This window comes from Chionomys nivalis, chromosome 21, assembly GCF_950005125.1.
Source record: "Chionomys nivalis chromosome 21, mChiNiv1.1, whole genome shotgun sequence".
NCBI lineage: Eukaryota > Metazoa > Chordata > Mammalia > Rodentia > Cricetidae > Chionomys > Chionomys nivalis.
The window spans coordinates 3,670,610-3,685,879 of NC_080106.1; the positions used below are offsets into that span (position 1 = coordinate 3,670,610).

The 15,270-nt window shown below is 49.0% G+C and overlaps 1 protein-coding gene across 2 annotated transcripts in view; it reads left to right on the forward strand.

Annotated features, from left to right (window-relative positions):
- Pcnx2 (pecanex 2) overlaps positions 1–15,270 on the forward strand; it is a 117,551-nt gene that overhangs the window by 11,077 nt on the left and 91,204 nt on the right. For both annotated transcript variants that reach the window (XM_057753362.1, XM_057753363.1), the window contains exons 7-9: positions 820–965; positions 2,862–2,955; positions 12,780–12,915. In XM_057753362.1, the coding sequence (XP_057609345.1) occupies positions 820–965; positions 2,862–2,955; positions 12,780–12,915 (376 nt within the window). The remainder of the gene's footprint in view (positions 1–819; positions 966–2,861; positions 2,956–12,779; positions 12,916–15,270) is intronic.

A 15,270-nucleotide genomic window follows, 5' to 3' on the forward strand; every position in this document is an offset into this window, starting at 1 on the left:
GCTCCCCCACCAGGTGCTCCTTTTAATGCTTTGGGGAGAGCAAAGAAAAATTCCTGGTGTGTGTGTGTGTGTGTGTGTTTGTGTGTGTGTGTGTGTGTGTACGCATGTGTGCAATCACACACATGCACACCAGATGATGAACATCTCGGTGGCTCTTCATCTCTCAGTGAACCTGGAACTTACCAGTTTGGCTACACTGGCTGACCAGGGAGTCTGGAGAATCCTCCTGTCTCCACCCTAGCCCAGTGATTATTGGAACATGTCTTAATGTTTGGCTATTATTCACATAGGTCTTAGGGATCTGAACTCAGGTTCTCAAATATCCGTGGTGAGCACTTTACCACTCACTTATCTCCTAGTCCCTCACCGTCTGTCTTAGTTAGGGTTACTATGGCTGTGATGATACACCATGACCAAAAGTAACTTAAAGAGGAAAGGGTTTATTCACCCACAGTTCAGTATAACAGTTCACTATCAAAAGCAGTGAGGGCAGGAACCCAAATAGGGCAGGAACCTGGAGGTAGGAGCTGATGCAGAAGCCACAGAGGGGTACTGCTTAATGGCTTGCTCCCATGGCTTCCCCAGCCTACTTCTCATAGAAGCCAGGATCACCACCCCAAGGGGGACCCCACCGACAGTGGGCTGGATCCTTCCCCATCGATCACTAATTAAGAAAATCACCAACAGGTTTGCTGATAGTCCGATCTTATGGAGCCTTTTTCTCAATTGATGCTCCCCACTCTCTGATGACTCTAGCTTGTGTCAGGTTGACGTAAACCTAGGGAGCACGGCATCCTTGAAGTCTCCATGTGTGTTAAGTTTCCAGGGCAGTCGGCAAAGGCAGATCATCTACAGAGTGACCTCCCAACAAGACAGCTCGGTGCTACAGGTCATCAGTGGACCAGAAACATCTGTACAGGAGGAGATGTCTCTAGATGCCATGCACGTCTTCATTGATGAACATGGTGAGTCTTAAAGAACTCCTTGAGAGCAAGAAGGGAGACAGCCATGGTTGTCTTCGGAATGCTGCTTGGTCCATAGTCTGCTAGCGATATTTCTCCTTCCCAAGTGGAGACTTCACCAGGGCACATGCCCAGTCCCCAGTAAATATTTATTAGGTATATATTAAACATCCTCATAGCTTTTCCTGGTGCCTTCATATAAAAATGATTTAATGCCAGACAGTGGTGGCACACATTTTATCCCTGAACTCAGGAGGCAGAGGCAGGAGGATCTCTGTGAGTTTGAGGCCAGACTGGTCTACAGAGCAAGTTCCAGGATAGCCAGGACTGTTTCACAGAGAAACCCTGTCTCAAAAAGCAAAAACACACAAAGATTTAATGTAGTAACATGAGGAATCTCCAAACAAATGGTTGGATCAAAGTCCCAAAGACAAGGAGCCTGGACTCTGGTTGTTCTCGGCTGGGTCCTGGCTAGTATCCTTTTAAATTTTTTTTAAGTTAGTTTTTAATTGGTATACAAAGTAACAGACTTCCTTATGAGGTTTCCACACTGGTTTAGTTTTGGTCAGTTCCCCCATCTCCCAGCCCCCATCCTTGCATGAACCCTTCTGTCTGCATATTCACCGTCCTCTTTGAAATCACAAGGGTTCTAGTCCCTCTCACTCCTTCCACAGCACCTCTTTTTCTTCCTCTCCAGGCCCTTTCCAGTTTCTTGGTCTCTATACACACTCATGCCAGCATAAACACAAATATATACAAATTGGAAGTGGGAAGCCGGGACCTGCCAGTGAGAAAGCACGTGCGGTTTGTCTGTCTCCTGACTCTGGCCCATTATCAGTCACACACACACACACACACACACACACACACACACACACACCGAGGCACTTTTGTCTAAGTCTCCAGAAGTTTGAGTCCAGGCCTTGGATTTGTTTTTGTCTGGCACTTTGGAGCTGAGGGCCACTCAGCAGGTGTCTCCACCAGAGAGTTAGCTGTATTTCCTGGGGCCCCAGAGGGAGGTGCTCCTTGGGTCTGGGAAAGTACATTAAAACAGGAGCTGATCTTCACACCCCAATACCCAGGACCCTCCAGCAGAGCTAAGGTAACTCTGCAATTGGATCCCATCCTTTCTTCTCTTTACCGTTCTAACTTGAGGACAGTAGCCACGTTTGTTTACCTTCCCTGAGGCAGCCTGGACTCTGTGGCCTCCATCTTAATTGCATGCCTAAATAGCCTCTTTGTATATGTGATTCCTATGTGCTTGTACACAGAAACCACCTGTTCCACCCCTCCTCCAGTCCTGCTAATACATGAACGGAACATAGGAAATAAAGGGCTAGGGATGTATCAGTCTGTGGGGTGTGATAAGCCCTGGGGTAGATTCCTAGCTTCATTTCACCTATAATCCCAGCACTCAAGAGTCAAAGCAGGAGTTCAAGAGTGTCAAGGCTACACAGCAAGTTCAAGACCAGCCTGGACGACCTCGAAAAGAATACTAAGTATGGCAGCCCATGCCTGTACCCCCAGCATAAAATTAATAGTTAAAGGCCAGCTTGGAGACCTGAAAAGAAAAAGAAGTGGAAAGAAAAAAAGCTAAAGAAAAGAAGGAGCCCAAAGCGAACTAACAGCAGCTGATACACAGATCGAAGGCAGTGACGTAGTGACTGTTACGGGTGTGCCAGGCAGAATTGCAGAACATTTTCCTTAGTGATTTTTTTCTTAGTGCCATTCTCCTTTGCTAAGTAAATTTCTACTTCAAATGTCAAACAGAACAAAACAAACCCAGTCATTCCACAGACCCTCTGACAAGACTGCCCTTAGCGTGGAGACGGTGGCAGTGAGCTGGAGCTTCAGAGACAATGGGATGCTACTCTTTGCTCAAATCTCACCGTTTTGCAGGGGAAATCAAGTCGTGCTATTTAAAGTCTGGAAACCAGAAAGAAGGCTCCTCCCAGCATCTGCCCCTGAACCCTGATTGTGCCTCTCGTGCCAGGTGAGTGGGCATTGCCTCCAGGTCTGGGAGCCTGGACAGTGCTGGGGTCTACAGGCTCCTCTGCAGGAGTCAAGGCAGAGTTTCATGTGAGATAAAAATATGACTTTATAGGGAACTCAGTAGAACCATTTTGGGGGCTGTGGTCCTAGTGGAAGGTGAACAGAACAGGCTGGTGGAGACGGGGAGGGGACCTGTGTGAAGGAATCTGAGGACAGCAGCTTGAGAGCTTGGCTCCCTAGAGGACAGTGCAGCATCTGCCCAAGGGCACGCTGGAAAGAAACGCAGATGCTTTTTGTTCATGGGTCAGTCTGCAGGTAGAGGGCCTAAGTGTTGCTTCTGTCTGTTAAAACTGTGTTGAAGAGCTCCTAGCTCCTAGTAGAGTGAATTCCCTTGGTACTGAAGTGGCTTGCACAGCTAGACAGTGCCGACTCACTGTGCACAGACCCAGCTGTTCAGCCCACCAGCTGTGGAGAAGGTCTGAGGTTCTCCAGGCTTAGAGATTCCTTATAGTGATCCGAATGGGTGGGTCTCCGTTCCTTGCTGTAAACGTGGAGGCAGATCTGCTATGTGCGGTGCATTAGAGCTGCGTGTGTGTCTGAAGAACTGTAGTCTATTACAGTATAATTGGCATGTCGTGGGCTTCCCACATGGAGACTGTAAATGGTGTTTTAAGAACCTGGGGTTGTGACTCCATTGGTAGGACTGAGTTGGAGCCCTCCGTTCCAACTCCAGCACTTCATAGACAATGCATGGTGGTGCAGAACTGTAATCCTGGCTCTTGGGGGGTGGTGGAAGCAAGAGGACCCAAAATTCAAGGTCATCTTCAGCTGCAGACCAAGGTCAAAGTCAGCCTGAGCTACATGAGACCCAGTCTCAAGGAAAACAAACAAAATCTAACTCCAGTGGCTTCTTGTTTCCTGAGTCCTGAGTTTTTTCAGGAGAGTGGTGGGGACTTTCAGGGACCCTAAAACAAAGGACATCATTTTCCTTGTCATCAGGCAGAGCCTCTAGAATGTTCTCTCATTGATGCTATGACCCCATCATCAGTTCTCACCTCATCAAAAATTCTAGTGCCCAATGTCAGTGCCCGGAAGTCTTTCCTCTCTGCCACCCTATCCTTCCTGCTCTGCTCTGATGTGCTCTACTTGAACCCAGTCAATCCTGTAGGGTCAGATAGGGCCTGCATCTCACCTTCTCCCTGCTCTGCAGTCTCTTCCAGCCTCGGGTGCCAGTGTGTGCACCAATCAAAGCTGGCTTCTCCTGAGCAGACAGCTGCTTGGAAGGAAACGCACACGCATCCTCCTCTCTGGTTTTAGCTCTTGCTAAGACTGCAGCTTGTGCGTTTCATCGTCTAGCATAGCAGCTTTCTCAGACGATGTCTTCCCCAGAGGCAGGTTGGTGTGTTCTTACGCTAAATTCAGAGCAAACAGAAGCCTCCTATTTCATCCCAGAGTAAAGGCAGAAGCTTTGCATTTGTTGACTTTTTGTTTCTTCTGAATAAACATACACTACTCCCTTCCCAGGTAAGCACACCGACCTGAATTTTCTAGTAACACTAGTGTTCTGGATTGAGAGGATGATCTGGGATAACTGTGTTTTCAGTTTTGAATAAGTGTGTTTATTTTTATTGTTTTTTAAAATTCTTTTTATGTGTATAGGTGCTTTGCCTGCATGTGTGTATCTATACGCATGTAGTGCCCTTGAAGACCAGAAGTGGGGGTCAGAACTCTTAGAAATGGGTTGCAGAAAGTTGTGAGCCACCATGTGGGTGCTGGGGATTGAGCCCCAGTCTTCACTCTTGGGCTGTTTCGCTGATTTTCTCTTTCCTGTCACAGAGTTAAGGGAGCAGCCCTACCCAAAGATCACTTTGAGACAAACACACACTTGGGTTTGATATATACACCAGTGTGAATATCAGGACTTGAGGGTGGGGGGGGGCAATTGTGTTTCCAGAGCCAGCTCTTCAGTGAGCTCAAACAGCGTGTGACAATCTATCCATATAACATACATTGTATGTCACATATCCTGAGCCTTGAAAGACTGAAACCAGGGACCAGAGAGACGGCTCGGCAGTTAGGAACACTCGCTGCTCTTGCAGGGACATGAGTTCAGCTCTCAGCAGTCGCACTGGGTGGCTCACAAGCATCTGTAACTCCAGCTCCAGGGTCCAACTCCTCTCTGTTGCTCTGTGTGGGCATTGTGCACGTATTGTGTCCCTACAGACAAGTAATCACACACACACACACACACACACACACACAACTTGTGCAGCATTCAGGACAAAGCCTGCACAGAGGGCACTCAGCAGTGTCAGGTGTCTGCCCCTTCTGGGCAGAGAAGGAGGACAATGTTCGGGGTTAACTTTCCACAGCAGCCAACCCCTGGCATCCTCCAGGAGGAAGTCCGTTCTCAGCAGGGGTCACTTTATCTGTTTGTGAAGTGGGAAGCCAAGGACATGGTGTTTCCCCAGCAGCCTGTGGTCCAATGCCTTGGCAGCTAGTGGTGTCAAGGGCTGCCTTAGGGCGGGTGTTTAATATTCTGTCTCTAGCACTGAAAGCCATTGAGTTCTGGATCCTCCTACTCTAGCAAACACAAGGTTGACTTTTTGATTGGAAGTGGGCCTGGTTAGGGCTCCATAAGCTGCTCACCGTAGAAGGTACTGAAGAATCAGCTCTTCCCCGCTAAGGTGACCTCAGTGGCTGGAAGAACCTCCAACTAACTCGTTAAACTGCTGGATCCCATTACTGGCAGGAAGGTGACTCTTGGCCATTGCGAGGCCTGGTGGTCATGTGACTGTTTTATGTTCCAGGTGTTGTGCTCTGAATGGGGACTTGTGAGCCATGCAACTTCTATTTCTCTTTAGGGATTCCTGGAGGAAGCTGAGAGAGGTTCATTTCCCTTCCAGGCCTCCCAACACTGTAAGAAACAGCACCCCACCCCGCCCCCGCACACAAACACACACTCACACTCACTCACGCATGCACGCACGTACGCACGCAGACTGGCAGAGCACCTTGAGTTACACACTGTTTATCCAGCAGGTGCCTTGGGGAAGGTTATCTGATTGTTCCTGCTCTGCCCAGAAACCTGAGCTGCAGCATTTCCAGGGGCTGCTGGGAAAGGCTGCCTCACGATAAATCCCCTTCATGTTTAACTGACCAGAACACAGGGCAGATTTCCTAGTTCAGAGCCCAGAGTGAGCTGCTCTGCCTGAAAACTGATCTGGAAGGAAGTCGTTAGCCCAGGAAATGGAAGAAGTTGCCTGAACATTCTGAGCTGAAATGGTTCGCTGCACACAGGACTTCACAGTCCTTTCCGGGTTTTGTAAGGAAAGCACTGCCCCCCAGCCCCTGCCGCTCGGTCTCTCTCTCTCTCTCTCTCTCTCTCTCTCTCTCTCTCTCTCTCTCTCTTCCTTCTTCTCTCCCTCTATGTGTGTGCATGCATGTGTGTGTGCACATTCACACATGTACATTGTGTGTCTATAGGCCCAAAGAGAACTTCAGGGTGTCGGTTGAAACAGTCTCTCATTGGCCCATAGCTCCCCAAGGCCGGCTGGCTGGCCTGTGAGACCCCCCCAGGAACTGCCTCTGCCTCCTCAGTATGGGGATTACAAACACACACAAACACACACACACACACACACTGCCATGCTTCTCTGTGTGGGTTCTTAGTCCTTACATTTGCAAGGTAAATACTTCATTGACTGAGCTATCTTTCCAGCCTTGGTTTGATTTTTTTGAGACACGCAGCCCAGGCTGGTCTTGAACTTTGGATTTCTATTTATTTTGTCTACAAATTTCCCAAGTACTGTCTTCCCTTTGAAATCCCTGCCCTTGATATTAGCTCAGCTCTCGGTCTCTTAGGGGTTGTCCACTCAGAATTTCTTTTCCTAAACAGGGTCTCTCACTGAGGCTGGGTCTCACCAGTAGGCTGGGCTTGCTGGCCAGTGCTCCAAGGCTCCACCTTTCTCTACCTCCCCAGCGCGGAGGTGACGGGAGTGCGACAGCACCCCCAATGTTTCTGTGTCAGCTCTGGGGCTCAAACTCGGATCCTCCTGCTTTGTGGCAGGCGAATGTTTGGTCTCCATCTCCTCAGCCCACGGCCATGCTGTTCAAGGGTGCACCTGGGTCTCCATCTCCTCAATCCATGGCCACGCTGTTCAAGGGTGCACCTGGGTCTCCAAGAAGGGAAGCAGGCGGACGATTGCCAGAAATAATCTCCTTATTGTTGCTTTATTCCGAAGAAGTGGAGCCCTTGAGTTCGGCAGAGCAGGAGTGAGGGGCACTGCAGGAAGACTGGGTGCTCGGGACTGAGATGTGGGGCGGTAAGCCCGATCCTCTGCACTTGCACGGCACACTTCATCTTGGGTGGGGATATCTAACCTCAGCCATGGAGCCGTCCCGGAGGATCTGAATGAGAGGTGTGTGTTGGCTGCTGCGCCAGAGTTAAAGACCTGAGAATTCCCGCTGCCTTTGAGCACATGGAGGGCCAGGTTATGGGCCTGGAGTGCGCTCACTGTCGCTGATTTCTCAGTCTCTGTTCCTCCCACAGGGGTCCTCAACCTGGGGACTAAGACAGGGTTCAGAGTCCCAGAAACAGAAGTTGAAGCTGGAAGCTGAGGCCTTATGCCTGCACACAGCCCCAGCTGCCACACGGGGGCACACTCCTTCCACTTGCTTTCCCTCTGCTGCCTCCTTTGTGGGTCTTATTAAAGAAGAGTTGATCCCTGCCTTAAAGTCAGCTCCCCGTTAGAATCACACCCCTCCCCCCTCTGCTTTCCCTTGGTGTCCTTCATAGTCGGTGAGCATGTTACACTAACGTCTTTCCTAAGGCATCCCTCTTAAGTTCTGCTGTCTGTCTGTCCCACAGTAGGCCTGGAGCCCCAGGAAGGGCAGGCAGAAGATGTGCATTCTCCAGGGGACAATAAACTGTTGTTTTAAAGTCTGTCGAGGAGGAAGAATTTCGGGTGATGTTTTCTCTGTCACTGTGAGGCAGCATTACCCTTGTATAGTTTTGGCACTTTTCAAAGCTTCCGTTAGGTAGGAGGGGCTAGGGCCAGCGGGACTGCAGGGAATCTAACACCCAGCACCTACGCTGTTCACCCCACACCCAGCGCCGTCCCAGCCAGTCCAGGGGAGAGTCTAGCTGCGATTATTTGCTTGTCTGTGTGAAACAGGGTCTTACTGTGTAGCTGAGTCTGGCCTCAGACTCCCAGCTATCCTCCTGCCTCAGTCAACCAAGTGCTGGGATTCCATGTTGGAGCCACTGGGTCCCTAACTTAGGGTCCCCGCCCCACCCTCTCCCCCATCTTCTTGGCTTTCTTCCAGGGCAGGCTTTTCTTGTCACTCCCCCAGCCCACACACACACCTGATGCTCCTCTGAGCTCTCTCCTCTGCTTTCACCTTGAATGGAACAAGTTGACCAGAGACCAGCCCAGCCTCAGGCTGATGGAGATCCGGTGTGGTCATTGAGACAGCCATTCCACCGAGTGGGCTCTCTCCGTGCTCAGATGTTTCAGGAAGTGGGAATGTCTCTTGACATACTCTAACGAACAGCCCTGGGTGTTAGAAACATTTTCCTAACATGAGCTCTCAATCAAGCCAAATCAAAACAAGCCAAATTAAGAGATATCCAGGTTTAATGGGAGTTCTGCGCTCTCGGGTGGCCCCGAGGAGAAACCGGGGAAGCTGCACAAACACGACCACCTGGACAAAGAAAAGGAGACCATGTGTTCCTGTTTTGGGAGTTCACTTAAATATTCTTGGGCGTGGTCCTGACCTCCCCCCTCCCGTCCCCACCCCACCCCCGGTCAGGACCTGGCCTGCTGGGATTTGGAGTCCAGAGTGCTTACTTACTCTCAGGGTCAGGGGGCTAGGATAGATGCAAGGGGCTGGGGCCTAAGCTCCCAACTTAACACTAGGACCTAATGCTCTTTAGCGCAGTAGAGAGCATTGGTCTCCTGATCCTTTACCGCTACAGTCACCACAGCCCTAGAGGAGGAGCATAGGCAGCTCCATCCGAGGTAGGGTTTTGCTGATCACAGATGTCCCTCCAGGCTGCAGAAGAGCCAGCATAGGTGACACTGTATGCCTGTGATAAGGGCTCAGCCAACACCAGTGAAAGAGGTCCCTTGGCGGGAAGCCGCCCTACTGTTTAAGTCTGTGTGATGAGGCAAGTGCAGGCTTGACCCTCCTCCCATCTGCCACCGGAGCCAAGGCCTTATGTAGGAAAGGCTGGCAGCCATCTTGCTACCTGTCAAGTTCCCCATCGATGGGAGGCAACAGAGACCAGAACGTCTCACCAAGTGCCTGATTAGGGGACTCAACAGGACATTTCCATCTAGTCTGCCCTAGTTCTCCCGTTTCCTAGGAGGGAAACACCTCTCTCGTCCAGGTGTAGATCCACAGGGGGAGAACAATGTGAGCAAAGTCCGGGAAGTCGGCAGAACAGCAGTGGTTTAGACACACTTCTGTTTATTCTAGAACTCACCCAAGGCTGGGCGTGGTGGCGTGCAACTTTAATCCCAGCACTCAGAAGGCAAAGGCAGGGGAATCTGTCAGTTTGAGGCCAGCCTGGTCTACATAGTGAATTCCAGGCCGGTAAGGGTTACACAGTGAGACCCTGCATCAATAAACTAAAAAAAAAAACGAACAAATAAAGCCAACCCTTAGATTCTAACATAAGGTATTAAACTGTCTACTCACAAAAGCTATTTGTTTACTTACTTTAAAAGTCATTTTGATTAATTTATTTTGGGGAAGTGTGAAGAGGTCAGGGGACAGGGGGCGGCTAGTTTTTCTCCTTCTACCATGAAGGGCCTAGAGATCTAAACAAGCGGTTTTACTCACTGAGCCATCCGTCTGGCCAATATTTATTTTGGAGACAGGGTCTCACATATTCCAGGCCAGCCTGGCACTCACTATGTAGTCCAGGATGACCTGGAACTTCTGAAGCTCCCGAGTCCACCTTCACAGCACTGGGATTATAGGTGTGTGTCACGCCAGTCTCCCCGTGCAACGATGAGAAGTGAACCTACGGCTTTGCGTGCCAGGCCAACACTCTACTCCCTGAGCCCCAGCCCTAACCCCATGTTAAGGATGTTATTTTGCAATAAAAGCATGCTTAATAATATGGGGGAATGAAGTCCATGTGTGGCCCCTCCTTAGAGTCCTGCTTGGCAGGAAGATTGGCAGGCGTGCCTCTAGCAGAGCTGTTTCTGACATGGCACAGTAGTAACCAGCCAGAGAGGCTGTCTACTAGCTCCCCATGCAGGGGTGTGGGTCTCTCCTGACTCCTGCCCGTGTCAACAGACATAGCCTCCCTCACCTGCAATGCAATCTAGTTTCTCGGCTCCAGGGCAGCTCTCACACATCAAATCTCTGAGCCTCTGCCCCCTCCTATCAAGGAATTTTCATTTCTGTTTTGTGTCACTCCAGAGTTCCAGACCATGTCACTCGGAGGTGTGCATGTGTGCCAGCAAAGCCCTGGTGGAAAGCAGCCGTGATCAATCTAATTGATAGGCCCATGAGTGGCAGGTGCGACGAGCGGGCCAGCAAGAAGGAAAGTGCGCACGGGGGAGCAGTCATTCCAAATAATGTAGGGGCTGTGCGTGAGTGAGCGTACTCACTACTGTGACCAATACCCGACAGTGGCCAGTTGACAAAGGAAGGATCAGCTCCAGCTCATGGAACCAGAGGGAACTGTCCGTCATGCTAGGAAAGACAGTGCAGACGTGGTCCTCACATTCCTATGGGTCATGAAACAGACTGGACTAGAAGCAGGGCTGGACTATAACCTTCAGATTCTGCCCTCAATGGCTCACTTCCTTCCAGCAAGGCCCTACCTCCAGAAGGCTTCACACCCTCCGAAACAGCGCCACCAGCTGGGGACTGAGTATTCAAACAGGAGGCTTTGAGAGACGGTTTTCTATTCCCACAGTAACAGGTGGATCAGCTGTTTAGAGCACGGAAGGGTCTTGCAGATGACGAGAGTTTCATTTCTAGGCCATAATATAATGGAGTTTAGAGTTTTGGACTCTGTGATGTTGACTTAACCTGGAGTGCACTTGACATGGTTCTCAGTAAGAGAACCTTTATTGAAGGCTTTATTGAATCCTTGCAATCCCAAATTTCATTGTACAAATATAGAGAGGGTTCGTGTGTGTGTGTGTGTGTGTGTGTGTGTAGCAAGTCAGCGTGCTTGTGAACACAGAAGTCAGGAGAGAAGAAGAGAAAGATCATGGAGTGTGCTGAATAGTAGGGGTTAGAGGTCAGATCTCATAGGGGTTAGACACACCCGCATCCCTCTCTCAGCACAGTTTGGGCTGCAGGCTCTTGGATCACTGACTCCTCTAATAGCATATGATCTCAGCTATTTGGATAAAATGGGGCCACATTTGTAGTAATTCCCTTAGAAACAACCATGGGGTAAGCGTACTAATATTGTCTCCTGAAATGCTGGGAAGCTACCATGGAGTATGTCTTAGTTTCTGCTTTCTGAGTTGAAGCAAGGGCTGAGGCTTGAAGAGTTGGCTCAGCTGCTGAGAACACTTAGTATTCATGCTAAGAATCTGAGTACGGTTCCTAACACCAACACCAGGCAATCCATTACTGCCTATAGTTCCAGGAGATCTGGCATCCTCTTCTGGCCTTTGTGGGTACTGCATGCCTGTGGTACGTGTACACATAAATAGACACACATAGAAATAAGATTTAAAAGAGCTGAATTAAGTCTTATCAACCTACATATTATTTAAGATACCAAGAATATTCAGATAGAGACTTAAGCCATTTCACGAAAGCCGCTTTTCCGAGGACCTTCCTGCTACCACAGAGGCGTTTCTTGTGTGTAAATAGGCTTTCTTGCCTTGTGATGTCTGCGGGAGTGGTGCAGACAGAATGCTGGCTTTGGGGAGGCAGCATAATGTCATAGTTCCTTTTCCCATTTCTGTGATCAAACATCCTGCAAAAGCAACTCAAGGAAGGAAGGATTGCCTTGACTCGGTTTGAGGGTATGCTCCATCATGGTCAGGAGGGTGTGGTTGCAGAAGTCATGTGACATTCAGAGTCAGGAAGCAGAGAAAGGTCAATGCTGGTGTTCATCTTCTTTTCTTCATTCAGTTTGAGGTGTTGAGGCTTCGCAGGCATACTCAGCGTGTGTCTTCCCACCTGGCTTAGCCCAATCCAGTCACTCCCTCACAGACGTGCCCAGATGATGTGGGATTCCCCTCTGTATGCTGTGATTACCGTTAATGAATGAAGAAAGCTGGCTTGAGCCTATAGCTGGGCAGAACAGAGCTAGGCAGGGAAAACTAAACTGAATGCTGGGAGAGAGAAGGCAGAGTCAAGTGAGAAGCCATGTAGGCCTTGCCAGAGACAGACACCAGAACTTTATACCTGGTACGCCACAGCCACGTGGTGATTCACAGATTAATGGAGATGGGTTAGTTCAGGATATAAGAGCAAGCTAGAAATATACTTAAGCTATTGGCCAAACAGTATTGTCATCAATACAGATTTCTGTGTGGTTATTTTGGGTCTGAGCTGCTGACTGGTCGGGAAATGAACTAGCAGCCTCTTACTACACCCGGAAGTGTGTCTCTTAGGTGAGTCTAAACCCTGCCAAGTTCACAGTTAATGTGGGAGGCTTTGTGCCTACAGTTAGCCTCCCATGCAGAATTTTTAGCTCTTTATAGGGAATGTAAGGATCAGGACCCAGACAGTCCCTTCTTGTGCTGGACATCACCCTCCTCGTGTTTCTGGGTAATAAATAAATGCATCCCAATGCAAGATGCTCACCAAAGGATTGTTCTCCCCCATTCTCAGAGAGATTCTTCTCAGTTCCTCCAGTACCACCACTTCAGACAGCCCAGATCCGTCCTCGGGGGACCCTGCAGTCAGTGCCCTTCAGCAGCAGCTGCTGCTCATGGTGGCTCGAAGGACACAGTCAGAAACCCCACGGGTATGTGTGCGCCAGTATTGCTGTGAGCGGCTGCTGTGAAAGCCTTGGGTGTGCGTATGTGCCTCTATGTGTGTGCGTGTGCATGTGTGTGTGCATGTGTGTATACATGTGTGTGCATGTATGTGTTCATATTGGAGGATGTATTGCAGATGCAGGTATACATATGAGCTTGTGTGTTTGGAGTCTGGAGGACAGTCTCCGGTGTCAAACTTGGAGTCATCCTCAGGAACACCGTCAATCTCCCTTGGGACAAGGTCTCTCTTCAGCCCAGGATGCTCCAAGTAAACCAGGTTGTCTGACCAGCAAGCCCCAGGGATCCGCCCCTCTCTGCCTCCCAGTGCTGGGATTTACAAATGTTCACCACTCATGCCTGCTTTTTTTTTTTCAAATGGGCTCTGGTAGTCAAACGCAAGTGTCCTGCTGGTGTGATGAACATTTCGCTGACCAACTCACCTCCCCAGCCCCAACAGCAGGTCTTAAGGCCTGTCTCTCCTCATGAGTCAGAGCTCACCCTGAGTTTCCCATGAAACATCAGTAGAGGGCTGTCTGAATGATGGAAAGAAAGACCAAAGACCTTGCAGCTGGCAGACAACCCTTGCAAACGTTACTGCATTCTGCTGTCTCAATCACGTTCCCAAATGCAATAGAAATCCCTTCCTATTGCCATAGTGACCTTCGGTTGTTTGGATGCATGGACCCCTCAAGAGTATAGTTGTCTCTTCTGCCTTACCTCTCCTGGTTTCGAGAATAACTGCTTTTTAAAAAAGTACAATAACTTTGTATTTACAAACTAATATACAAAGCTTCTCAAATATTTAATTTGGAAGAGTTTTTTGTTGTTGCTATTGGTTTGGGGGATGTCAAGGGTGGTAAACATGAAGCCTTCTGTTATTTTACTGAGACATTCTTTGTTAATGTTTGTTCAGTAATCCAGGCAAGCTTAAAGAGGCTCGAGGGAGCCGGAGCAAGGATTCCCAGGCAACAGCATCAGGGAAAGCTGGATACAGACAGAGGCCTGCCTATGAGCTGCAACGGCTGCCTGGGCCTTAGGGAGTAGGGGACAGAGAAGGCTTTTTAGGGGAAGGAATTCTTGAAGTTGACTTTCAAGAAGAGTGAACTTCCTCTGGCTCAAACTTAGGAGAGGACTGCCAGGGGATAAGCTCAAGGTCATGTGAAATTTCTGTACCTCACGTTTGCCTTCCTCCTGGCAACGCCTCCATTCCTTCTAAAGTGCCTCGCCTTTGCAAAATTAGTATGGTTTTATATTTGGTTTTAAGATGGCTCTGCAAAAATTTCTCAAAGAAGTCATATAATACCCTATTGGCTAATGGAAAGGACAGACAGTTCTCAAAAGAAGAAACACAAATGACCAATAACGATTTTAACATGTGTTCAATATCCCTAGTGATCAAATTAAAACTGCTCTGAGACCCACCTCATCGCAGTCAGAATGGCTGCCAGGAAACGTGGCAAGGCTTCCCTGCTGGTGGGCGTGCAAACGAGGGCACACGTACAGGATGTCACTGTGGAAGTTTCCTTTAAAATTAGAAGTAGGGGCTGGAGAGATGACTCAGCATTTAAGAACACACACTACTTCTATGTAGGATCCATGTTCAGTTCCCAGCATCCATGGCTTCCGACCTCCTGTAACTCCAGCTCCAGGGTGTTTGATGCTCTTACCTGCAGTAACCTTTACATACCCGCCCCACTCCACCCCATTCCACACACACACACCGCTAAACTAACAGTACAAATTTTAAAAAAAGCACTTATTTCTGTTGTGGGCATGGACCCAAGGACTCCGCATCCCACCACAGAGACTCTTGCTCATCCCTGTTTATCGTTGCCCTGGTGACAGCAGCTGGGACCAGAACAACTGAGGGGGTCCATCAAGAGATAATGGCAGTGTGGTACATGCATACAATAGGATTTTCTGTATCTATAAAGAAGTGAAATTTTCAAGAAAATGGATGGTTCTAGAAATTATTGAATGAAATAACTAGACTCAGAGACAACACATTTTCTCTCATAAGCAAATTCCAGTGTCTAATATTTAGATGTGGGGGGGTGGTATTAGTCACGAAACTAAAGGACAGCGTGAGAGGGGCCAAACAGGTGGTAAGGAAGGACTGGGGGTCAGCACAAGGACCAATAGGACACAAGGAGGAGAAGAACAGGGGAGGAAGGAAGAAATGAGGTGTGAGGGGAATCACTGAAGATCACATTGTTGGATATGCCAAAAGGATATTCAATTCCTTGTATGCTAACTTAAAAAAATAAATCAGTGATGGATGGGAAGATGACTCAGTGGTTAGGGGCACTGGCTCCTCTTACAGATGACCTGGATTTGATTCC